General features: G+C 42.6%; 1 protein-coding gene and 1 long non-coding RNA gene across 2 annotated transcripts in view; one reads left to right on the top strand and one right to left on the bottom strand.

Annotated features, from left to right (window-relative positions):
- Positions 1–18,866, top strand: part of GLB1 (galactosidase beta 1) — a 38,914-nt gene extending 20,048 nt beyond the window's left edge. Inside the window, exons 10-16 of the mRNA XM_035128920.3 lie at positions 350–462; positions 2,139–2,213; positions 2,967–3,056; positions 4,932–5,042; positions 7,030–7,161; positions 11,324–11,548; positions 15,320–18,866. Coding sequence (XP_034984811.1) covers positions 350–462; positions 2,139–2,213; positions 2,967–3,056; positions 4,932–5,042; positions 7,030–7,161; positions 11,324–11,548; positions 15,320–15,580 — 1,007 coding nt within the window. The 3' untranslated portion in view covers positions 15,581–18,866. The remainder of the gene's footprint in view (positions 1–349; positions 463–2,138; positions 2,214–2,966; positions 3,057–4,931; positions 5,043–7,029; positions 7,162–11,323; positions 11,549–15,319) is intronic.
- LOC148684201 (uncharacterized) overlaps positions 1–19,029 on the bottom strand; it is a 380,707-nt gene that overhangs the window by 52,402 nt on the left and 309,276 nt on the right. The gene's annotated exons all lie outside the window — the stretch shown is intronic.

Below are 19,029 nucleotides of genomic sequence, written 5' to 3' on the forward strand. Positions count from 1 at the left end.
ACAGTGACTTGGGAGAAAGAGGTCCTTCAGATTTACATTCAGCCTCTGAATACTTGGGTCATAGTTTAGTCTTTCCATACTGGAAAAGTCAGCACTGTCCACTGTTGGAAGGTGACAACTTTGAAATGTAGGAATGCAGCTGATGTCCCTAAATCTGCACATCTTTTTTATTAGGCAATACAGATGTTGGGGCTTGAGAAAAACAGTCCTTCTGTGGGATAGTTTTGAGAAGAGCAAATGTATTGTTGGGAGCTGCCCAGAGTGGCTGGGGCAACCCAATCAGATGAACAGCATATAAACAATAACATTATTATTCTACTTCCTCCTGTGTTCATTTCCCTCCCTGCAGGAGCCAACATGCCTTATGCAGCACAGCCTACTAGCTATGATTATGACGCCCCGCTGAGTGAAGCCGGAGATCTCACGGAGAAGTACTTTGCTATTAGGGAAGTCATTGCCATGGTGAGTTTCTCCTAAAGCATCAATAGAGTATCTTTTCCTGCATTAGCCTTGGCTTCCATTGTGTCACAAGGACTGGAAATGATGGCTGCTGCTTGATGTTTTTGAACTCTGTGGCGTCCAGATTCAGTGGAGCAGGAATTCCCAGATTTGATTACGCATCTGAGAGTTAAGGAAAGTAGAGCCCTAGGAACATAGTCTAATTTTACCAATTATTTTTTATTGATTTTCCAAGTTTTTGGCAAATCCATAACAAATTGAGCAAACTTAATTTAATTTTTTTCAAAAAAACCCCAACTCCCCACCCCCTTAGATGTGCCCACAATGAACCCTTATTGCTGCTTAAATTTCACAGTTATTTTTACTTCACATTCCTTTTTTTCCTTTGTCCTTATCTATCAGCTATCCATTTGTTAATTAATTCCTGCTCGTACCTTAGTTAACATTTCCAATATTATCAAGTGAGGATTACTCCTCCATGTTTTAATCCACAGTAGTTCATTAATTATCATTAATTATTATTTCTGAAATAAAACTTTATTTTCCCTCCATAAGTGCATATAAACACCTAATAATTCCCCCTCTGTAATTGTTTTCCATTTGATTCTTAGCTGCCCAGATCTTCATTAGTGTACAGTCCATGTATCTCTTCACAACGCTTGTTATCTGTTGTCGGTTTTATAGTTTTGGGATTGGGTTTTCAAGGACAACCATCTTGCTCAGCATGCATTCCCACAGGTGGTGTCTTAAAAACCAGCCCATAAGATCAGGGAGAGGTATAGATGGACCATACATGGCCACCATCCCCTTTCTGTATGTGATTTTGTGTGGACTGGGTTGAGTACCCTTGCCAAACTCAATACACCCCACAGTCCATAACTTTACCTACTCCTTTGTGGCTTGGTGTGCAAGAGGACTGTCCTGAGAAGCCGTATGTTATCTATTCCATGTAGGTTTTAATGCCACGTAGAGCAAGTGTTGCTGCCTGGTGCTCATACAGACAATAAAGGCAGTCTACTGGAGAGTTCTTTTCTAGTGCTCCCATTTCTTTCAGTGGAGTTGTGCAGGACAACTGTAGCCAGTTGTGCTTCTAAACAACTGCAGGTGGGCACCCACCACTTCTCAGCTGAGGGACCACTGCTTCCCAGCTATTTGGCTTTTCCCACGTTGAGCAGGGCAGATCGGCCGCAGCAAACAAAAGCAAATTCTTCTGAGTCCTAAAGAAAACTAGAAACAAAACGAAGCAGAGGAAAACCGAAAGCAAACAGGGGAAAAAGTCCGGCAAGGAGACGAAAGAGGGAAGCCCCTCGGTTTAAATCTCCCGCAGCCACACCCCCTGCCAGTACTGATTGGCTGGTGGGGGGCATGACACAGCTGGGGGTTGGCGTGAGGGGGGCATCACTGTGAGGACCTGGATGCAACACTGCCCCCCGGGGAAGGTGAGCGGACTTCCCAAAGGTTTGCTCCCCAGCCATTTAACTGTGCTAGAAGCAGAAACTGGTGAAAAATTCAAATCGCCAACCCTACAAACAAAAAAAAGCCCTCGGAGCATTTGTGCAAGAGCTTTAAATCAGTGTCTCTTCAATGACATGATGCATGTGCCTGTGGAAAGAGGCAGCTGGTTCTTTAAATCACAAAGCCTGCTTTTTTCTTTTTTTAATTGCTTGTTCTTGTTTTAGTACAAGACAATACCACAGGGCCCTATTCCTCCATCGACCCCCAAGTTTGCCTATGGAGAAGTTCCACTGAAAAAGGTAGGTGGATATTGTATATTGTATAGTTGATTAATGTGGCTAGGATGGGTGCTTCTGCCTTGTGTTTATTAAGGACAATTTTTTGCCAAAGGCTAAAATACCCATTTATAATATAATAATAATAATAATAATAATAATAATAATAATAATAATTTAGTATTTATATGTCGCCCATCTGACTGGGTCGCTCCAGCCACTCTGGGCGGCTTCCAACAAATTAAAACGCCAAACACATAAAAACATCAAACCTTAAAAACTTCCTCAGCAATTTTGTAAATGTGGTAGAGCAAAAATAAATAAATAAGCACACCTCTAAGTTGTGGGTTTGATTTTGAGCTCAGAAATTGGTATTGTTGAATGTTCCATTAGGTGTAGCAATTTCTGGGAAATCCAATTCTTGGAAGTACGCATGTCATCAAGATCGTAGAACCATAAGAAGTCCACATATGCTATGAGGGTGACTATAAAGTTGATCGTACAATTTGGAGTGATTTTATGATAAGCAGATTTTCTCACCATGTGCATAGTTGCCATATTAACGTGGGGTGGAACTGGCTGGTGGTAGGCAGTTGTGTTGAATCTGCGTGAGAACGAAAGATGACAGCAGCAATAAGCAAATGGCCTCACTTTCTCTTCTTTTCCCTCTCCCAAGCAGTGTTAATAGATAGCAGTGTTAATAGTTCTATTTATCACAATTATATTTTTTTAATAATAATAAAACCCCACAATCTTATGTATTTTTCTGTATTGTAGGTGGGGACCGTAAGGGATCTTCTGAAAGACCTTTCACCATCGGGACCAATTAAAAGCACCTACCCTTTGACATTTGTTCAAGTGAAGCAGGTAAATGTTGGTCGTGAAAGAGTTTTGAGTTAGCATTTTGCACATTGTGTGTAATTGTCAACCCACCCACCCCAGTCAAATGAACTATCTTATGTCAGTCGTGGATTTTGCCCCATTGTCCTGCTGTAGTTCTTTCAGTGATGTTTGTGGGCATCTTGAGAAGAACCGTTCCATTTGTATACACTGTGCTTTCCATCACTTGAACCATGAAGTAGAACAGTGTTTCTCAACCAGTGTGCCTCCAGATGTTTTGGGACTACAACTCCCATCATTCCTGACCACTGGTCTTGCTAGCTAGGGATGATGGGAGTTGTAGTCCCAAAACATCTGGAGGCACACTGGTTGAGAAACACTGAAGTAGAACCTCCAAGGATTGTAGCTTCCAGGTGGATTGAACTGATCAATTCTAGCTGGGAGGCAGAACTGTGAATTCTTTCAGAAGGCTTTGGCGGTTAAGGCGGGTTAAGCCTGGGGCACCAGTGTGAGGTCCGAGCAGCTGGATGACTAGAAATGAGGATGCAGAGAATAATTGCACCAGAGAGAGGGAAGAACAGATACGAGGAACTGGCAGATCAGTGTATAAATACCGTATCTCTTCAGGTAAATGTATGGTTGAAAGAGAGGCAAAAGGACAAATCTATCTGACTTTTAGAAGACATCTGAAGGCAGCCCTGTTTAGGGAAGTTTTTAATGTCTGAAGTGTTATTCTGATTTTAGTCCTCTGTTGGGAGCTGAGGAAACCCAGCTAGATTGGCGGGGTATTATTATTATTATTATTATTAATCTAACATAGCTCAGCATCTGTCAAAAGAACTTCAGTGAAGGCAACAAGAGGATGTGTCATGGAGAACGATTGTTTAGTGGACGTATGAGGGTGCCTCAGACTGTGACTATTTTGCAGAGGATATTCAAAGATATACCTGGGCTTTAGACTTGCACAGTTAACGTGGGTTAAAGGGCTCTATCACCCTAGTGCTAGTCCACCTTTAAAAAGGAATCTGATCTTTTGTGATTTGGAAAGTGCATTGAATGCATTGAAAAATGTGCAATGCGCAAATCACTAATGGGAAGAGGTGTAAGCAAATAAGAGAGAATGGTCAATAAACAGGAGGGTCCCTAAGAAAGTGTTTGGCAACTTGATTTATAGAAAGATTAAGCAGCAGGAGGTTTGGGGAATAGGAAGACAGGTTGCATATGAACGACGAAAACCTAGTTTATTAAGCCAAGAAATGCTTGAGTGTCAAGCAGCCCCTTTCCCCGCTTGTGTGATGGGAGGGGAAAATAAACCTGGAAGGCACAGTTTACCATGGCTTCCGACATATATAAGAACTGGAAACAATGGTTAATGGCTTCCAAACAAACCAGGATTTGGAAGACTGTTTAAACCGTGGCTGGTTTGGAAGCCATTAACCATAATTCCATAATTCCCTGATCAGGTATAGCAGGAAGCTATGGTTAGCTGGCTTGTTTCCTTGCTTGCATGAAGGGAGCAGTGAAGCAGGAGCAAAGAGGTTACATGCTGGCGCATGAAGCTTATGCATATCCTGCTCATTGAACCAGAAGTTGATCATCCATGTTGGGCCATGTAGGTGTCGTCTTTTCATTTCATTGGATGAATCCCTGTAATTAAGACCTTTTAACAGTTAGGTAAGCACTAATACAAACTTTGAAAGCGAGTATGACTCACCTAATCTTAACCAGAATAATTGAACGTTCAGTAGCTAATGTATCTATTTTGATTTTTCAGCTTGAATTCTTGAAGCCCTTGCATGAAATACATAGCAATGTTTAAGTTAGAGGTATTTGTAATCTGATTATGACCTTTCAGAAGTAACACTTTCTTCTAATGCCTTTCTCCCCACTTTCTTCTTCAAGTACGTTGGGTATGTATTATACAGAACTAAGCTACCAAAAAACTGTACTGAAGAACCGCTGTATTCACTACTTAATGGAGTTCATGATCGTGCTTATGTCATTGTGGACGGGGTAAGCGAAGTACTTTCAGCTTTCTTGTTTACCTCAGCGGCCCTAGATACTGTGGTTCAGGGTTTCCCAAACTTGGGTCACCATCTGTTTTTGGACTATGATTCCGATCATCCTTGATCACTGGTCCTGCTAGCTACCGGTACGAGTTGTAGTCCAAAAAGAGCTGGAGACCCAAGTTTGGGAAACTGCTGCAGCTGTTTCTTTGGCTTGAGTTTTGTTTTGTTTTGCTTTGTTTTGCTTTGCTTTGCTTTGCTTTGCTTTGCTTTGCTTTGCTTTGCTTTGCTTTGCTTTGCTTTGCTTTGCTTTGCTTTGCTTTGCTTTGCTTTGCTTTGCTTTGCTTGTATGATCAGGAGTGTGTTTCCCACACCAACCCATCTTGATGAGCAGGATATGCCAAAAGAACAAGCCCATGTGGGTTGAAGCTGCCGAGGTGGCAGAATGTTGCCACCACAGCTGTGCTGTGCTTCTGAGGGGCTGTGAGCACCTTGAGAAGCACAGCATGAGAAATACACACCCCAGCTCTCCTCTCAAGCTTGGAGCTAGAGAGGCAGTGTGGGTGGGAGTGAGTTCCCCCCCGCAGTAGAGATTGTGCTTTGGAAGTGGTTAGTGTGCCTTGAAAGTGCCATGCCACTTCAGAGGTACTTTAGAAATGCTGTATTGCAGCATGAACAATCCCCCTGCCCTTCTCTCTAGGTCCAGTCTTGGAGTTGGGCAGGGGAAGAAGGGAACTGTCCCTAACCTTCTGCTTGAAGGTGCATCACAAGGTCAGGACCAAAACACCATCCCTTGGGAAAGAGTTTGGTTCTTTTGAGCATCTCTGAGCTGTTCACTTCTGCTTTGCTTCTCTTCCTGAAATATGGGTGGTTGGGGGGCACAAAATCACTGGCTTATAATTACGTCTAAACCAAGACCCATGTTTTGGTTGACTCCAGAAAAACCACAATGGTTAGCCAAGGTTTGTTCTTTGCTTACCAGTTGTGATTTGTTTGAGTGAAACGAAGCACAATTCCTGCATTTGACGTAGCAGAAGGACAGGAATCGTGCTTTGCTTCCTTTGGGGAAGAACAGAACAGCATGAATCCGTACATTCGGGACAAACCATGGTTTATTGTGACCTGCGAATTGAGCTGATGACAAAGTTTTAGCCTTGCACATCAAAGGCACACAAAGCAGATAATCTGCGGTTTGCCGTCATGGCTAGAAGTGAGTTTTCAAGCTAGTTGAGCCTAGCCTTCGTTAACGTTTGCGTCAGGGCCAATTTAGTGTGGCACCATGCCTGGCTCTGAACATAGAAATGAAGTTCAGATGGAGGGGAAAGGAAGGCAGGTGTAAGCCTGGGAAGTGCACCTTCTCCACATATTCTAAGAATGGTAGAAAAAGTTATGTCTGCACTGGGCCTTGGAGACCATGTAGTGGAGTGGGAGAAGATATTGGGGGAAATTAAGGAACATGCACGTAATTGCATGATATACACTAGGGATAGTATCTAAAAGGGCTGGGTGAAGCAACTCTCTAGCTTGTGATTCATTTTGACGTGATTCTATCTAAGGTGTTCACTCTCATGCTACATTTCACCTGCGTGTTTAACTTTTTTTGCAGACAAGGGGAAAAAAACACCATCAAGAAAATAATGAATTGTTTAAACACCAACTTGACTACATTACAAATCTTACAAGCTTTAAATCAGCCATTTAGACTTCCTGACCACAGAGGGTGGGGAAATTTTAAACTTCACGGGAACTGATTGTTCTGTCATCAGGGAGGAAAAAACCCTGAAATGTCTTGAATCACTTTGAATGAGAATTACAAATTTCTGTTGATTCAAATTATGAGTTAGCACAGTTGGGGGAAATTGAATTCTTACTAAGTCCGCCTGCAAAAATACAGAAAAATCTAAAAATAGGGACTTTGTAAAATGCATTAAAGTTGTTTGTGTTCCGTACCCTGTTTCAGGTGTTGATTTTAAGTATTGATATTATTCATACAGATTCCTCAGGGAGTCCTTGAAAGAAGCAGTCTCTTAGAGCTAAATATAACCGGGAATGCTGGAGCGCATTTGGATTTGCTGGTAGAAAACATGGGGCGAGTAAATTTTGGAAGATACAACAATGACTTCAAGGTACATCTCCGTCTTCCATAATTATACAGCAAAATGTAACATAGCCCATTCATTGCTTTTTGAGGGCAAAATAGATGACTTTGTGCTAATGCAAGCAAAACCTTTACATGCAATGTATTATTCTTATTCTTCTTATTAAATTAAATTTATATACCATCCTATATCCACAGGTCTCAGGGGTATTGAAAGGAAAGATCCTCTTGAAAGGAGCCTCCCTTTAGAAAGTGGGAGTGCTACTTGGGTAGTTTGGGCTTCTCTGTGGACTTGCTGGTGTGGTGCAAAAGGCTTCCTGTAGAAATATACATTTATCTATCTGTTGAGATCAGCCACAAGGCAGAGTATGGACCTTTGCCCTTCCTCTCCACTCTAATGATTGTAAAATGGGAGGTTGTATTCTTCCCATTCTCACTGTTGTTACTGACTTGCTGCAGAATAATTTTCTACCTCTGGGCTCCTTAATGCCAATCTTTAGGGAACGTTATGAACCCATGTTGATTTGAAGACCGCCTAAGAGCGAAATGCCTCAAGGATTCCTCTTAGCGTCAGTTCACACGTGCTTATTTTCCGCATGTGATCTCTCGCGTATGTGACATTGTCTGCTTTACCACGAGCAAGTAGCGTGCTGGTACATACAGCTGAAAAGGGGACCCAGGTGGCGCTGTGGGTTAAACCACAGAGTATAGGGCTTGCTGATCAGAAGGTCGGCAGTTCAAATCCCTGCAATGGGGTGAGCTCCTGTTGCTCGGTCCCAGCTCCTGCCCGCCTAGCAGTTCGAAAGCACATCAAAGTGCAAGTACAGTGGTACCTCGGTTTATGAACACAATTGGTTCCGGAAGTCTGTTCATAAACTGAAGCGTTCATAAACTGAAGCGAACTTTCCCATTGAAAGTAATGGAAAGTGGATTAATCTGTTCCAGACGGTCCGTAGAGTACTTAAACTGAAGTGTTCATAAACTGAAGCGAACTTTCCCATTGAAAGTAATGGAAAGTGAATTAATCCGTTCCAGATGGGTCCGCGGCATTTGTAAACCGAAAATTCATAAACCGAGGTGTTCATAAACCGAGGTTCCAATGTAGATAAATAGGGACCGCTCCGGCGGGAAGGTAAATGGTGTTTCCGTGCTCTGCTTCGCCAGAAGCAGCTTTGTCATGTTGGCCACATGACCCGGAAGCTGTCTGCTGACAAACGCCGGCTCCCTCGGCCTATAGAGTGAGATGAGCGCCGCAACCCCAGAGTCGGACACGACTGGACCTGATGGTCAGAGGCCCCTTTACCTTTACCTTTACCTACTGCTGAATGGTCCTCATTTTGTTCATCCCTGCTTTGAGCCAAGGTCTGATTCGTAAATCATGGGATATTTGAAAGGAAGAACCCACAAATGCTGGTTGGCTTGCCCCATTAAGCCCAGGGTTCATAGTGTGTTGCTCCCAGCTCAACAATGGGAGCACAGCAGAAGTGCAGCTCACTCAAATTGAGGAATAGTTTATGGTTTATTGAGACATGTGAGAGCTGCAAATGTGTGTGAATGCTGCCTTTGTTTGTTTTGTTGTTTATTACTTACACCTATAGTCCACCCTTCATCCAATGGTTCTAGGGCAGGTTAGAAAAAAATATCACAATAAAAAACCCAGGTTACATTATAATCAAAACATGAAACCACAAAACCTCTGTGTGGATTGACTGTACATGTACGTAGCCTGCAATGGCCATTAGCCACATCTGTAATTGTGGCAGCATTCCTCTCCCCCCCCCCCAGCCACTGCAGTAGCAGAAATAACTACTAGCTATCACCAGTTTGCCTGTTGTCTTTGTCCATGGAGTTTTCTTGGCATAATTTGAATTATGGTGCTGGAGGAGACTCTTGAGAGTCCCATGGACTGCTAGAAGATCAAACCTATCCATTCTTAAGGAAATCAGCCCTGAGTGCTCCCTGGAAGGACAGATCGTGAAGCTGAGGCTCCAATACTTTGGCCACCTCATGAGAAGAGAAGAATCCTTGGAAAAGACCCTGATGTTGGGAAAGATTGAGGGCACTAGGAGAAGGGGACGACAGAGGACAAGATGGTTGGACAGTGTTCTCGAAGCTACGAACATGAGTTTGACCAAACTGCGGGAGGCAGTGCAAGACAGGAGTGCCTGGCGTGCTATGGTCCATGGGGTCACGAAGAGTCGGACACGACTAAACGACTAAACAACAACAACAACATCACCAGTTTAATTCTATAGAGCAGGGTTTCCCAAACTCGGGTCTCCAGCTGCTTTTGGACCGCAGTTCCCATCCTCCCTGACCACTGGTGCTGCTAGCTAGGAATGGTGGGAGTTGCAGTACAAAAACAGCTGGAGACCCAAGTTTGGGAAACCCTGGTGTAAAGCAGGGATGGGAACCTGTGGCCCTCCAGATGATGTTGCAGTCCAACATCCCCAGCCAGCATGACCAATGGTCATTTGAAGCCACTACAGATTCCACTTCCCTTGTGGAAGGTAAAAAGGTAAAGGACCCCTGGACGGTTAAGTCCAGTCAAAGGTGACTATGGGATTGCGGCGCTCATCTCGCTTTCAGGCCAAGGGAGCTGGCGTTTGTCCACTGACAGCTTTCCGGGTTATGTGGCCAAGCATGACTAAACCGCTTCTGGCGCAATGGAACACCGTGACGGAAACCAGAGCGCACGGAAACACCGTTTACCTTCCCGCCACAGCGGTCCCTATTTATTTACTTGCATTGGTGTGCTTTCGAACTGCTAGGTTGGCAGGAGCTGGGACAGAGCAATGGGAGCTCACCCCGCCGTGGGGATTCGAACCGCCAACCTTCCAATCAGCAAGCCCAAGAGGCTCAGTGATTTAGACCACAGTGTCACCCTTGTGTAACATCTGTCTCGCACTGTGGTTTCTCTTTAAGAACCCATATGCCAGAGGGGTCTGATGCAGAAAATCAAAGTATCTGAACTGGTCTTTAGTTCAACGAAGGGGAGTGGGTCAGTCAAATGCAAAAGAAGGACAGGTCTCCTTCTTTGCCCGATAAATTCCCTCTTCTACACCCCATCAAAGCTGAATTCTTTTGCATCTGGAAGTTTCTTTGGTGCTTCATTTGAGTAAGCCCCCTATGATGTTACAATGTGTGTTGCAGTGGAAAAACCTTTTCAATCTATTATAGTTTTCTTAAGAGGTTTAAATAGAAGTTCTTTACTGTCTAAAACTTGCACACAGGATGTGGAAACTTGTGCATGTGAAGAATTATGTATCATCATGTTTAAAGGTGAGATCAAATCCTAGATAAATTTATCTTGCAAAACATCTCTAAAAATGGAGCTTCAGAAAGGAAGTTCTCAGGTACAGAGCTGAGAGCTTTAGAACTTGGTTCTTCTCTTTTTAGATCTTTGAGCAGGTCACTTTCGAATGTTCATCTTGACACCTGTATTTGCTATTCAAATAAAGCAGCTTCCGAGTTTATGATACTGACTTCTGGTTTAATTTGCTCTTAAAAGTGAAATGAAGTTGCCACAAATATAGCCCTGGAGTTTTGTTGAATGGCAAGAAGAGGTGTTTTGTTGTAATTCTTGTTGAATGGCAAAAAAGAGGAAGATCTGCTTTTGTGACAAACCTGTATTAGCGTGTCATTTGGGTCCAGCAAGAGAGTGTTCAGATCATTGGTCTGACACAGCTTTGGATAGACAGTGTTGCTTCTTAGATTCTACATCTATTTCCTGGAGCAAACCAAGGAATTCATTGCTGAGACTTGCTTTTCAGTAAACATGTATAGAACTTCCCTGGTTGTGTTGTGCTTTTAGCTGGTGACAGCATTCAGACCTGTAAAGTTCTGAAGAATAGCAATAATTAGCTGGAAAATAACTTTGGAAGTACACTGCAAAATTGAAGTACGGTAACTTGTAGTTTGTTCTAAAGGTTCCCTAGGATGGCTATTTCTGCTTTTTAGTGTATAATTTGAGTTCCCAGTTTAGAAATCCCTCATGAAGTACAATGAAATAAAACAAAACAGTAACAGCTGTAAGGCTGATTAAAACAAGACAACCTTTTACTGAATGAAGTGATTTCTCCTTTTTAAAATGTTATTTTATAGCCAACACTAAAAACAGCAAGAATCTTTTTAAAGGCTTGTTTCTGCTTTCCTCTCTCTGATTGTATTTATGATCAATCTGTTTGCAGGGCTTGGTTTCAAATTTAACTCTGCGCAATGAGACACTCACTGACTGGGAGATATACCCCCTGGACATAGACACAGCCGTGAGCCAGGGCCTTAAGAACGAGACGCCTGGTGGAAACGGATCAAGCAATGAAGAACCTTCTTTTTATACTGGCAGTTTTTCTATTCCTAGTGGAATCCCTGACTTACCTCAGGATACGTATATAGCATTTCCTGGGTGGACAAAGGTACTTTCCCCTCCCTTTCTTTCACGGAAAGTTCGGTAAATATGGTTGCTAACTTCAAGGCCCTGTTACTTAACAAAAAGTTCTTAAAAGATATAGTGAGAAGCTGTGAGTCAGAGTTTGATGACAGAGCTGATCAGGGCCAGACCTTCCATTGGGCAAACTGGAATGACTGCTTCAGGTGTGGCAAAGGGGCATCCCTCTCGGCTCGCCAATTGCCATGTCTGGCTTTCTCTGGCCCTTCTGCCTATCTGCCTTGAAGTGAGGCTCCCCACCTCCTTCCCCCTCGCCAAGGGGGTCTGCAAAGCCAGACTTTCAGGGTGGGATAGCTGCGGAAGTGCCACGGTTGCAGTTGCCCGCAGCAGCTAACGATGCCTAAAATTGGGCAAAGGGGAGAATTTAACGTTACAATCATACCGTACCTTGGTTTGAGAATGGCTTAGTTGACGGACCTTATCAGCTCCTGAATGCTGAAAACCTGGAAGCAAGTGTTCTGGTTTTCAAATGCTTTTCAGAACCTGAACGTCCGACATGGCATCCGCTTGAGTGCAGGAAGCTCCTGCAGCCAATTGGAAGCTGCGCCTTGTTTTTTGAACATCTCAGGAGTCGAACTGATTCCCAGAATGAATTGCGTTTGAGAACCAAGGTACTACTGTATTGTAATTCCACACTCCGTGCCCCCTAATTTTAGGCATGGTCATTATTAAAAGCAGTACCAACCTTCACCTCCCACTCCCTGCAGCTAGATATAAAAGCAACACAAAATGGACATCTAAGGCAAGAGGCCTTTTCCTCCAGTTGGGAAAGCTTGTTTTTTTAACAACAACAACAACAACTTTATTCATATGCTGGACTTCTGGCTGGGTTGCCCCAGCCACTCTGGGCAGCTTCCAACAAATTAAAGCACAATAAGACATCAAACATTAAAAACTCCCCTATACATGGCTGCTTTCAGATGTCTTCTAAAACTCAGATAGTTGTTTATTTCCTTGACATCTGATGGGAGGAAGTTTCTACTGAGAGGACCCTTTGCTTGGTTCCCTGTAATCTCATTCCCACACTTGATCCCTGTCAGTGTAATTATTTGAAACCAAACAATTTACAAAAGGTTCACAGGGCTTAGCTTATTAATTCCTATAAACAAGAACAATTTTTTATTAGAAATGTCCTCCTCCTAAATGTACCTCCCAGGGCCCCTTAGATTTGGGGGAATGGTCCTGGGCTCCCACTTTTCCTTACACAGGTGAGGGCTGCGAAATTTTGGGTCCGCTGTGGAAAACACTATAAAGTGCAGTCCTGACAAGGAATGGCAGCTTCTGTTACTGCCGATCTGGTAAAAAACTTTAGCTTTAAACTTTTGAACTTTATTTGAACTTTATTGTTATTTCGGCCAAAGGCCCACAATATAATCTTATGCAACACAATGCTTTAAAATAAAGCAAGAGTAAATAAAGTTTTAAAAAATCAATACATATAGGCAGATATAATTTGCAAGAATTCCTTGGCTAAAATAGATGGAACAGTACATTTGTTTCAACAATTTCCACTATAAATCGGGTAATAAAACAGATTTTCAATAATCATGAAGTAAACCATTTTTCCTTTTGTATGAGAGAACTGTAACCAAATATCTTGCTACTAGCAGTGTTCTGCTAGAGTCGCTGTCTTGTAGCAGATATGTTAACTGAGACTCCAACTGAGACTCTTTAGCTTTAAAGAATTTTTCTCCTGTAGGTAGATTGGCTTTTAAATGGCTGTGTTGTTTTTTCTTTTACACACCAGCTATTCTTATGACTTGTGTAGCTGTGGTTTTTATTTTTGCTTTTTTTGGTAGCATTGTGTGCCAAATGCATAGCACAGAATGCAACATACTTTAGCCTTGAATACAGAAATAAAAGCTGGCGCTGTTAAATATTTCCCTCAGAAAACCTCTTCCTGCAGAAGAGAGAGTTGTTCATTTTAAGCCTTGGCAAAGCAAACCACAGCCAGAGATGCTTTAGATAAGGGTGTTTCTGAGGCTGAAACCCATTAGCACCTTGTGGGACGTAACTGATAACTATCTCAGCCCAGAGCTACACACCTAACAACTTGGCTCTTAAAATGTACAAATTAAATGTTTGGGCAGAGTGGTTTTGGAAACAAAAATGTGTGTGCATTTTGCAGAGGTACATGTGTAGCATAAGTTCACCAGTGGGATAAATTTTTAGACCATGCCAAGCATGACTCCATATTTCCTCCCCACTTCACATTTTACCTAAACATTATTGGGGTATTTTGCGGGGCAGATGGGGCTCGCCAACCAGGGAAGGTAGCCCATCTAGGAGAAGGAAAACTCAAGAGCCAGAAGCTCTGTTGCCTCGCGGGATATCTTTGGTAGCAGAAAAGACTAAGGAGGACAGTGGAACCTTGGTTTTCAAATGCCTTGGTTCCCAAACGCCGAAAGCCCAGAAAGTAAGTGTTCTGGTTTTCGAACGCTTTTCGGAAGTCTGATGCAGCTGTCGGCTATTGTTTCCAGGGCACCTGCAGCACCGATCAGAAACCGTGACTTGGTTTTAGAACATTTCGGAAGTCAAATAGACTTCAGGAACAGGTTAATTTTGAGAACCAAGGTACCACTGTGAATCTACACAAATCTGGAGTGGAGTCCCTAACACCCTTGGATGGTGCCTTGTTCGCCTCCTTCTGGCAATTCCTGCAGCCAAGTTGGTGCCAAACCTATTCCTCTGCTTTCCCTTGGACGCCATCAGCGAAGCCAAGAGGGGGATATTTTCATCTGGGCAGCCCAAGACCTCCAGATGCTCTGGAAGCTTGCACCCCGGGAAGGTCACTTCAGTGCTGCTAGCACAGCAATTTGACTTCAGCCCCCGGAGGTGCACTCCATTGTCTCTCGAGACAGATGGATGCCAACAATTGGGGTATTTATTATTTTAAGCCGGTACCTGTCAAATATCTGGCTGCTGCATTGTGAACCAGCTGCAGTTTCTGAAGACTCTTCCAAGGCATCTCCCATGTCGAGTGCATTACAGTAATCCAATCTGAGTCACATTTATATGCTCATGTCTACTAATTTAATGTAACGAGCATCATGCTTTCTCTCACGTGCCAGTTATTCGAAGAGTTTTGGATCTTGTTCGGATTTGGTTCAGAGAATCCATGATTTGAAAGAGAGTTGGGGGAGAGCTGTATTATGTAGTTTATCCACATGCTCAACTTGGAAGTGAGGGTGTCTGTGAGTGAGACAGCGGTACATATCTGGTGCTGCAGTATTTGTGCAGCAAAGTCCACCTTTCAAAACAAAATGAAATTGAAGGAGGTGACATAGACCGTGTCTGATCTTGATCCTGTGCGGACAAGGCTGGAGTAAGCTCAGGCAGATTCTGAGGGCCTTTGAGGTAAAGGTAAGTCCGCAGACAGCAACAGGAGGTACCTCTGTTGCTTAGAGCTTGTCCCAAAATGCTGTTTACAAGGCTTATGAAATATCCACAACCTGCTATTGGTCAAGGAGGGGGGCTTCCTTGTCTGAGGAAGCTTGGATGCCATTCTTTTCTTTTTGGCCTGAGGGGTTTATTCTGCAGGCTTGAATACTGATGTCTAAAGATGGAATGGACAAAGCTATTCTGCTAACATTCATTATAGCAGAGCCCTTTTAATGCCACACTTGTGTCAGTGCAGTGCAAAATGAATTTTTAAAGAAGGCACTGAATTCTCAGTTAAGGCTGTCAGGTTTGTCAGATTTCTGGAGTCTGTTTCTTCTAATGGTTTGTTTCTTTGCAGGGACAAATCTGGATCAATGGCTTTAACTTAGGACGGTATTGGCCAACCCGTGGACCTCAACTAACACTATTTGTTCCAAGCAACATCCTTGTTTCATCCTTTCTAAACAACGTTACAGTTCTGGAGCTGGAGAAGTCTCCATGTGGCGCTCAGAAATGTTTTGTAGAGTTTGTAGACAAACACATTCTCAATGCAACACTTCACTATGAAAGCAGTACCGAGAAACTGTTCACTAAAGATTTATGGCCGAACCATATATGATTGTATTAGAATGCCTCTTAACTTAGTTTATTCTGCAGATCCTTCATTTCCAATGCTATTGGTTGTTGAGTGTGGAAATCAGTGTTTTTAAAATCAGTGGATAGTGTCAAATTTAATTCATTATTTTTAAAGTGAAAATAATGCCTTCTTTATCTGCAACAATAACAAAAAAATATTCCTATGCATGCCAAAGGGTTTCGACAAACAAACAGGCAATCAGTTTGTTTAATAAATTGTTGAACACGTATCAGAATCAGATCTTTTTTCCTTATGAATTTTGGGGTGCTGCAATTTTGCCTATTGCCTTTGCAGTCAGACCAGTAATGCTTAGATTTATAACTTGATGGAAGTTGTGAAAGGCGTGAACGACTTTTACTACATGAAAGTGAACAAAACTTTTTAAGGGCTCATTTGACCACCATTTTGTGTTACAATTAATATATTTTACCAATTTTTCCCACATTTAAAATAATATGCATAAGAAACACTTGGCATTTCATAGGAGTCGGGCTGTGGGTGGTGAGCCTTCAACATTTGGGCAGCAGCTGGTTTTAATCACTCAAATTAAATTCTGCCACAAAATTTGGGCCCCACTTCCAAAATTGAAAATATTATAAAGTTATAAAATGAGGGTTGCCAATATGGTACCCATAGAAACTATTGCACTTGGAATAGCTTTTATTGGCACCCCAGACCCCAAGCTTTTGTTTTTTTTTAAAAAAATTAAGTCTGTAGCCCTCCTAGAACAAAACTCATGAAGCAATATGTGAATATCCCCCTTCTGTGAAATGAGCCTGCCTCGCTGCCACTGAGTGAAGTCAGAGCTGTGATAATGAGTTGTTTGGATATCAGGTTATAGGAACCCCCGGAGTCCTAAAGAGCTGCTGTTTCCTCCTCTGCTTTGATGTACTTTTCCTGCTTATGTCTTTATTTTCTCGTGCTTAGTATCTCTGCCATTTCCCCTTCTGTTTTCCTGAGCAAACTAGGATGCATCATTCCTGTGGTGGATTTGTCTGAGACCAGTCCCTAGAAGTTATTTTCTGCAAATATCACCACCGAATAAATGTGGGTGGATGTTAAAGGATCCCCCCTCGCCCCAAAATGTGAATGTGAAAACTTTTCGTGTCACTTGCTGTGCAGGAGCTAAAGAGCAGGCATTCCTTAGGGATTCACTGTATAGTTAACTTATACCACAGTGGTATCCATGTCTACGCAAAAGTAGCTCAGTATTTAATGGGACAGCCTAGGCTTTGGTTTAGGGTTTAACAATAAAGCAATGAACAGGGTGGTGATACAGTGACTACTGCAATTGACGCAAGATAATATCACCAAGGCAACTATCTGTAAACAAACAATAAGAGGCCCATAAAAATGGCGAGAGTAGTTTCTTTCCCAAATCAGTTTTATCTTAAACAATAGCAGTCGCCGTAAATAAAGAGTTCACTTGTAATATATGTCAGTGGTTCAGTGCTCACTTCTTCTCTTTCCAAAATTGATTCTTTCTTGAACAATTGCAAACACAGTAATAAAGAGTCCATCTACTGTGTTTGCTATTGTTTAAGAGAAAACTGATTTGGGAAAGAAACTACTTTTGCCATTTTTGTGGACGTTTATTGTTTGTTTACGGATAGTTGCCTTGGTGATATTATCTCGTGTCGATTTGGTTTAGGGTTGGCATTGGGTGAAAACAGCGCCTTTAACAGCTGCATGGCAGGCAGAAATTCATCATATGAGCCAACCCACCATTTGCGATCATCATCTGAGGTCCTTCTTTGTGTTTCTCATCTTCCAAGACGTCTGGAGGGCAGCAAGACGAGCACGGACCTTTTATGTGGTGGCTCTCTGCTTGTGGAATGCCCTCCCCAGGGAGGCTCGCCGGGCACCTTCGTTTAGGTGCTGGCGAAAGCATTCTCTTCTCCCAGGCCTTTGGCTAATTAAATCTACAGCCTTTTAAACTGTGAGGGGGTTGTTGTTTTTGTTTGTTACAATGGTATGCATCTTTGTGTTTTTACATTGTAAACCGCCCTGCGATCCTCAGGTGTATAAATTTAATAAATAAATAAAGCCAGGCTACAGGTTTTCCAATACTGTATGGAAGTAGAATTATGGGGGGAACTGCCACGACTGCACTGCCTCATGTATTATTACGTCATGCCTCCCACAGTGGCCATGTTGAGTGGGATGCATTTTCTGACTGGCGCTCACAGCGCACTGATCCCAAAAGACTGATGGCCCCTCATCTAGTTTCAAAGTACAATGCTGTGCCAATCTGAAGAGTGTGTGTGTGTGTGTGTGTTGGGGGAAAGTTAGTGGCATGGGATGGAATTTTAGTATTCCCTTAGTGTTTAAGTGGGTAGTATATGTGGCTGCGCATCCAGTAAGCATATTGAATACAGTCGTGTGTAAACTGGGGTTTATTTTAGGTGGTTCCAGACTGCCTTATTGCCTGACTGACTGTGAAACAATACCCTTGTCTAGACACAGAATGCCCTGTTTCCGGAATAAGTCTCTCTCAGATATATCTATCTGTCATGTGCTGCAGCTGAGGTATTTGTTACTGTTCCACACAGTAGTGCTCCTCTGTGGCCTTTCAAGTGCAAATTTCAAAAACAAACAAACAAACAAACAAACAAACAAACAAACAAACAAGGACACATGAAACCAACTCCAGTATAGGGTCCAGTTCTTGGATCTTGTTCTGAAGCTGATTGTCTGCCTCTTTTACCATTTTGACAACACCTTTGCTCAATTTTTCTTTTCTTTTTACATGTTAGAGGACTTGGCATAGCATAATCTGCTCAAGTCATAATGTGAACCATGGCCCTTAGGAGACAAGCATTGCATGGCCAACATATCATTGTCTGTGTAACTACCCAGGTGGATTCATAGGGAAACTTGAGTGCCTGTTATGATAACTGCAAATTCTGGGAAATCCTTTTTCCAGTTCATACCAGGATTTCCGAGAGAGGGACATTCCCTTTCTTGCTAGCCTGTACATTTGATCGGCTTGTTGCTGGACAGTAAAGATGACTCCATTTTTGCAGTGCCTTAGCAGTGCTAAAGGGCTCTGGTGTGGAAACGACCTCTGTTTCTGTCCAGATAATATCAAAGTGCGTAATCATCATTGCTGCAGGAATTTGTATTGTTCATAATTCTGGAAACTGCCTGTATTTTGCACTTCTTTTTTTTAAATTACCGTAACAGCTGCTGGCTTTTCTGGCTTTTATAAGGCGAGTCTTTGCATAATAATAGATCAACACTGCAACAATAAAATATTTTCATAAGAGTTTCTAGTCTTCTGGTTTGAATTTATCCAAAATGGCAACATAAAATGTGGTGGTTTTTGACAGAATGATTTCCAACCACCCCATAGTAGTAATGTGGGGTTATATAGATATATATATCTTAGAACCAGGCTGCGTAAAGTGAGGACACTGGGAATGACCCAC

Source organism: Zootoca vivipara, chromosome 11 (assembly GCF_965207765.1).
Source record: "Zootoca vivipara chromosome 11, rZooViv2.hap1.1, whole genome shotgun sequence".
Classification (NCBI taxonomy): domain Eukaryota; kingdom Metazoa; phylum Chordata; class Lepidosauria; order Squamata; family Lacertidae; genus Zootoca; species Zootoca vivipara.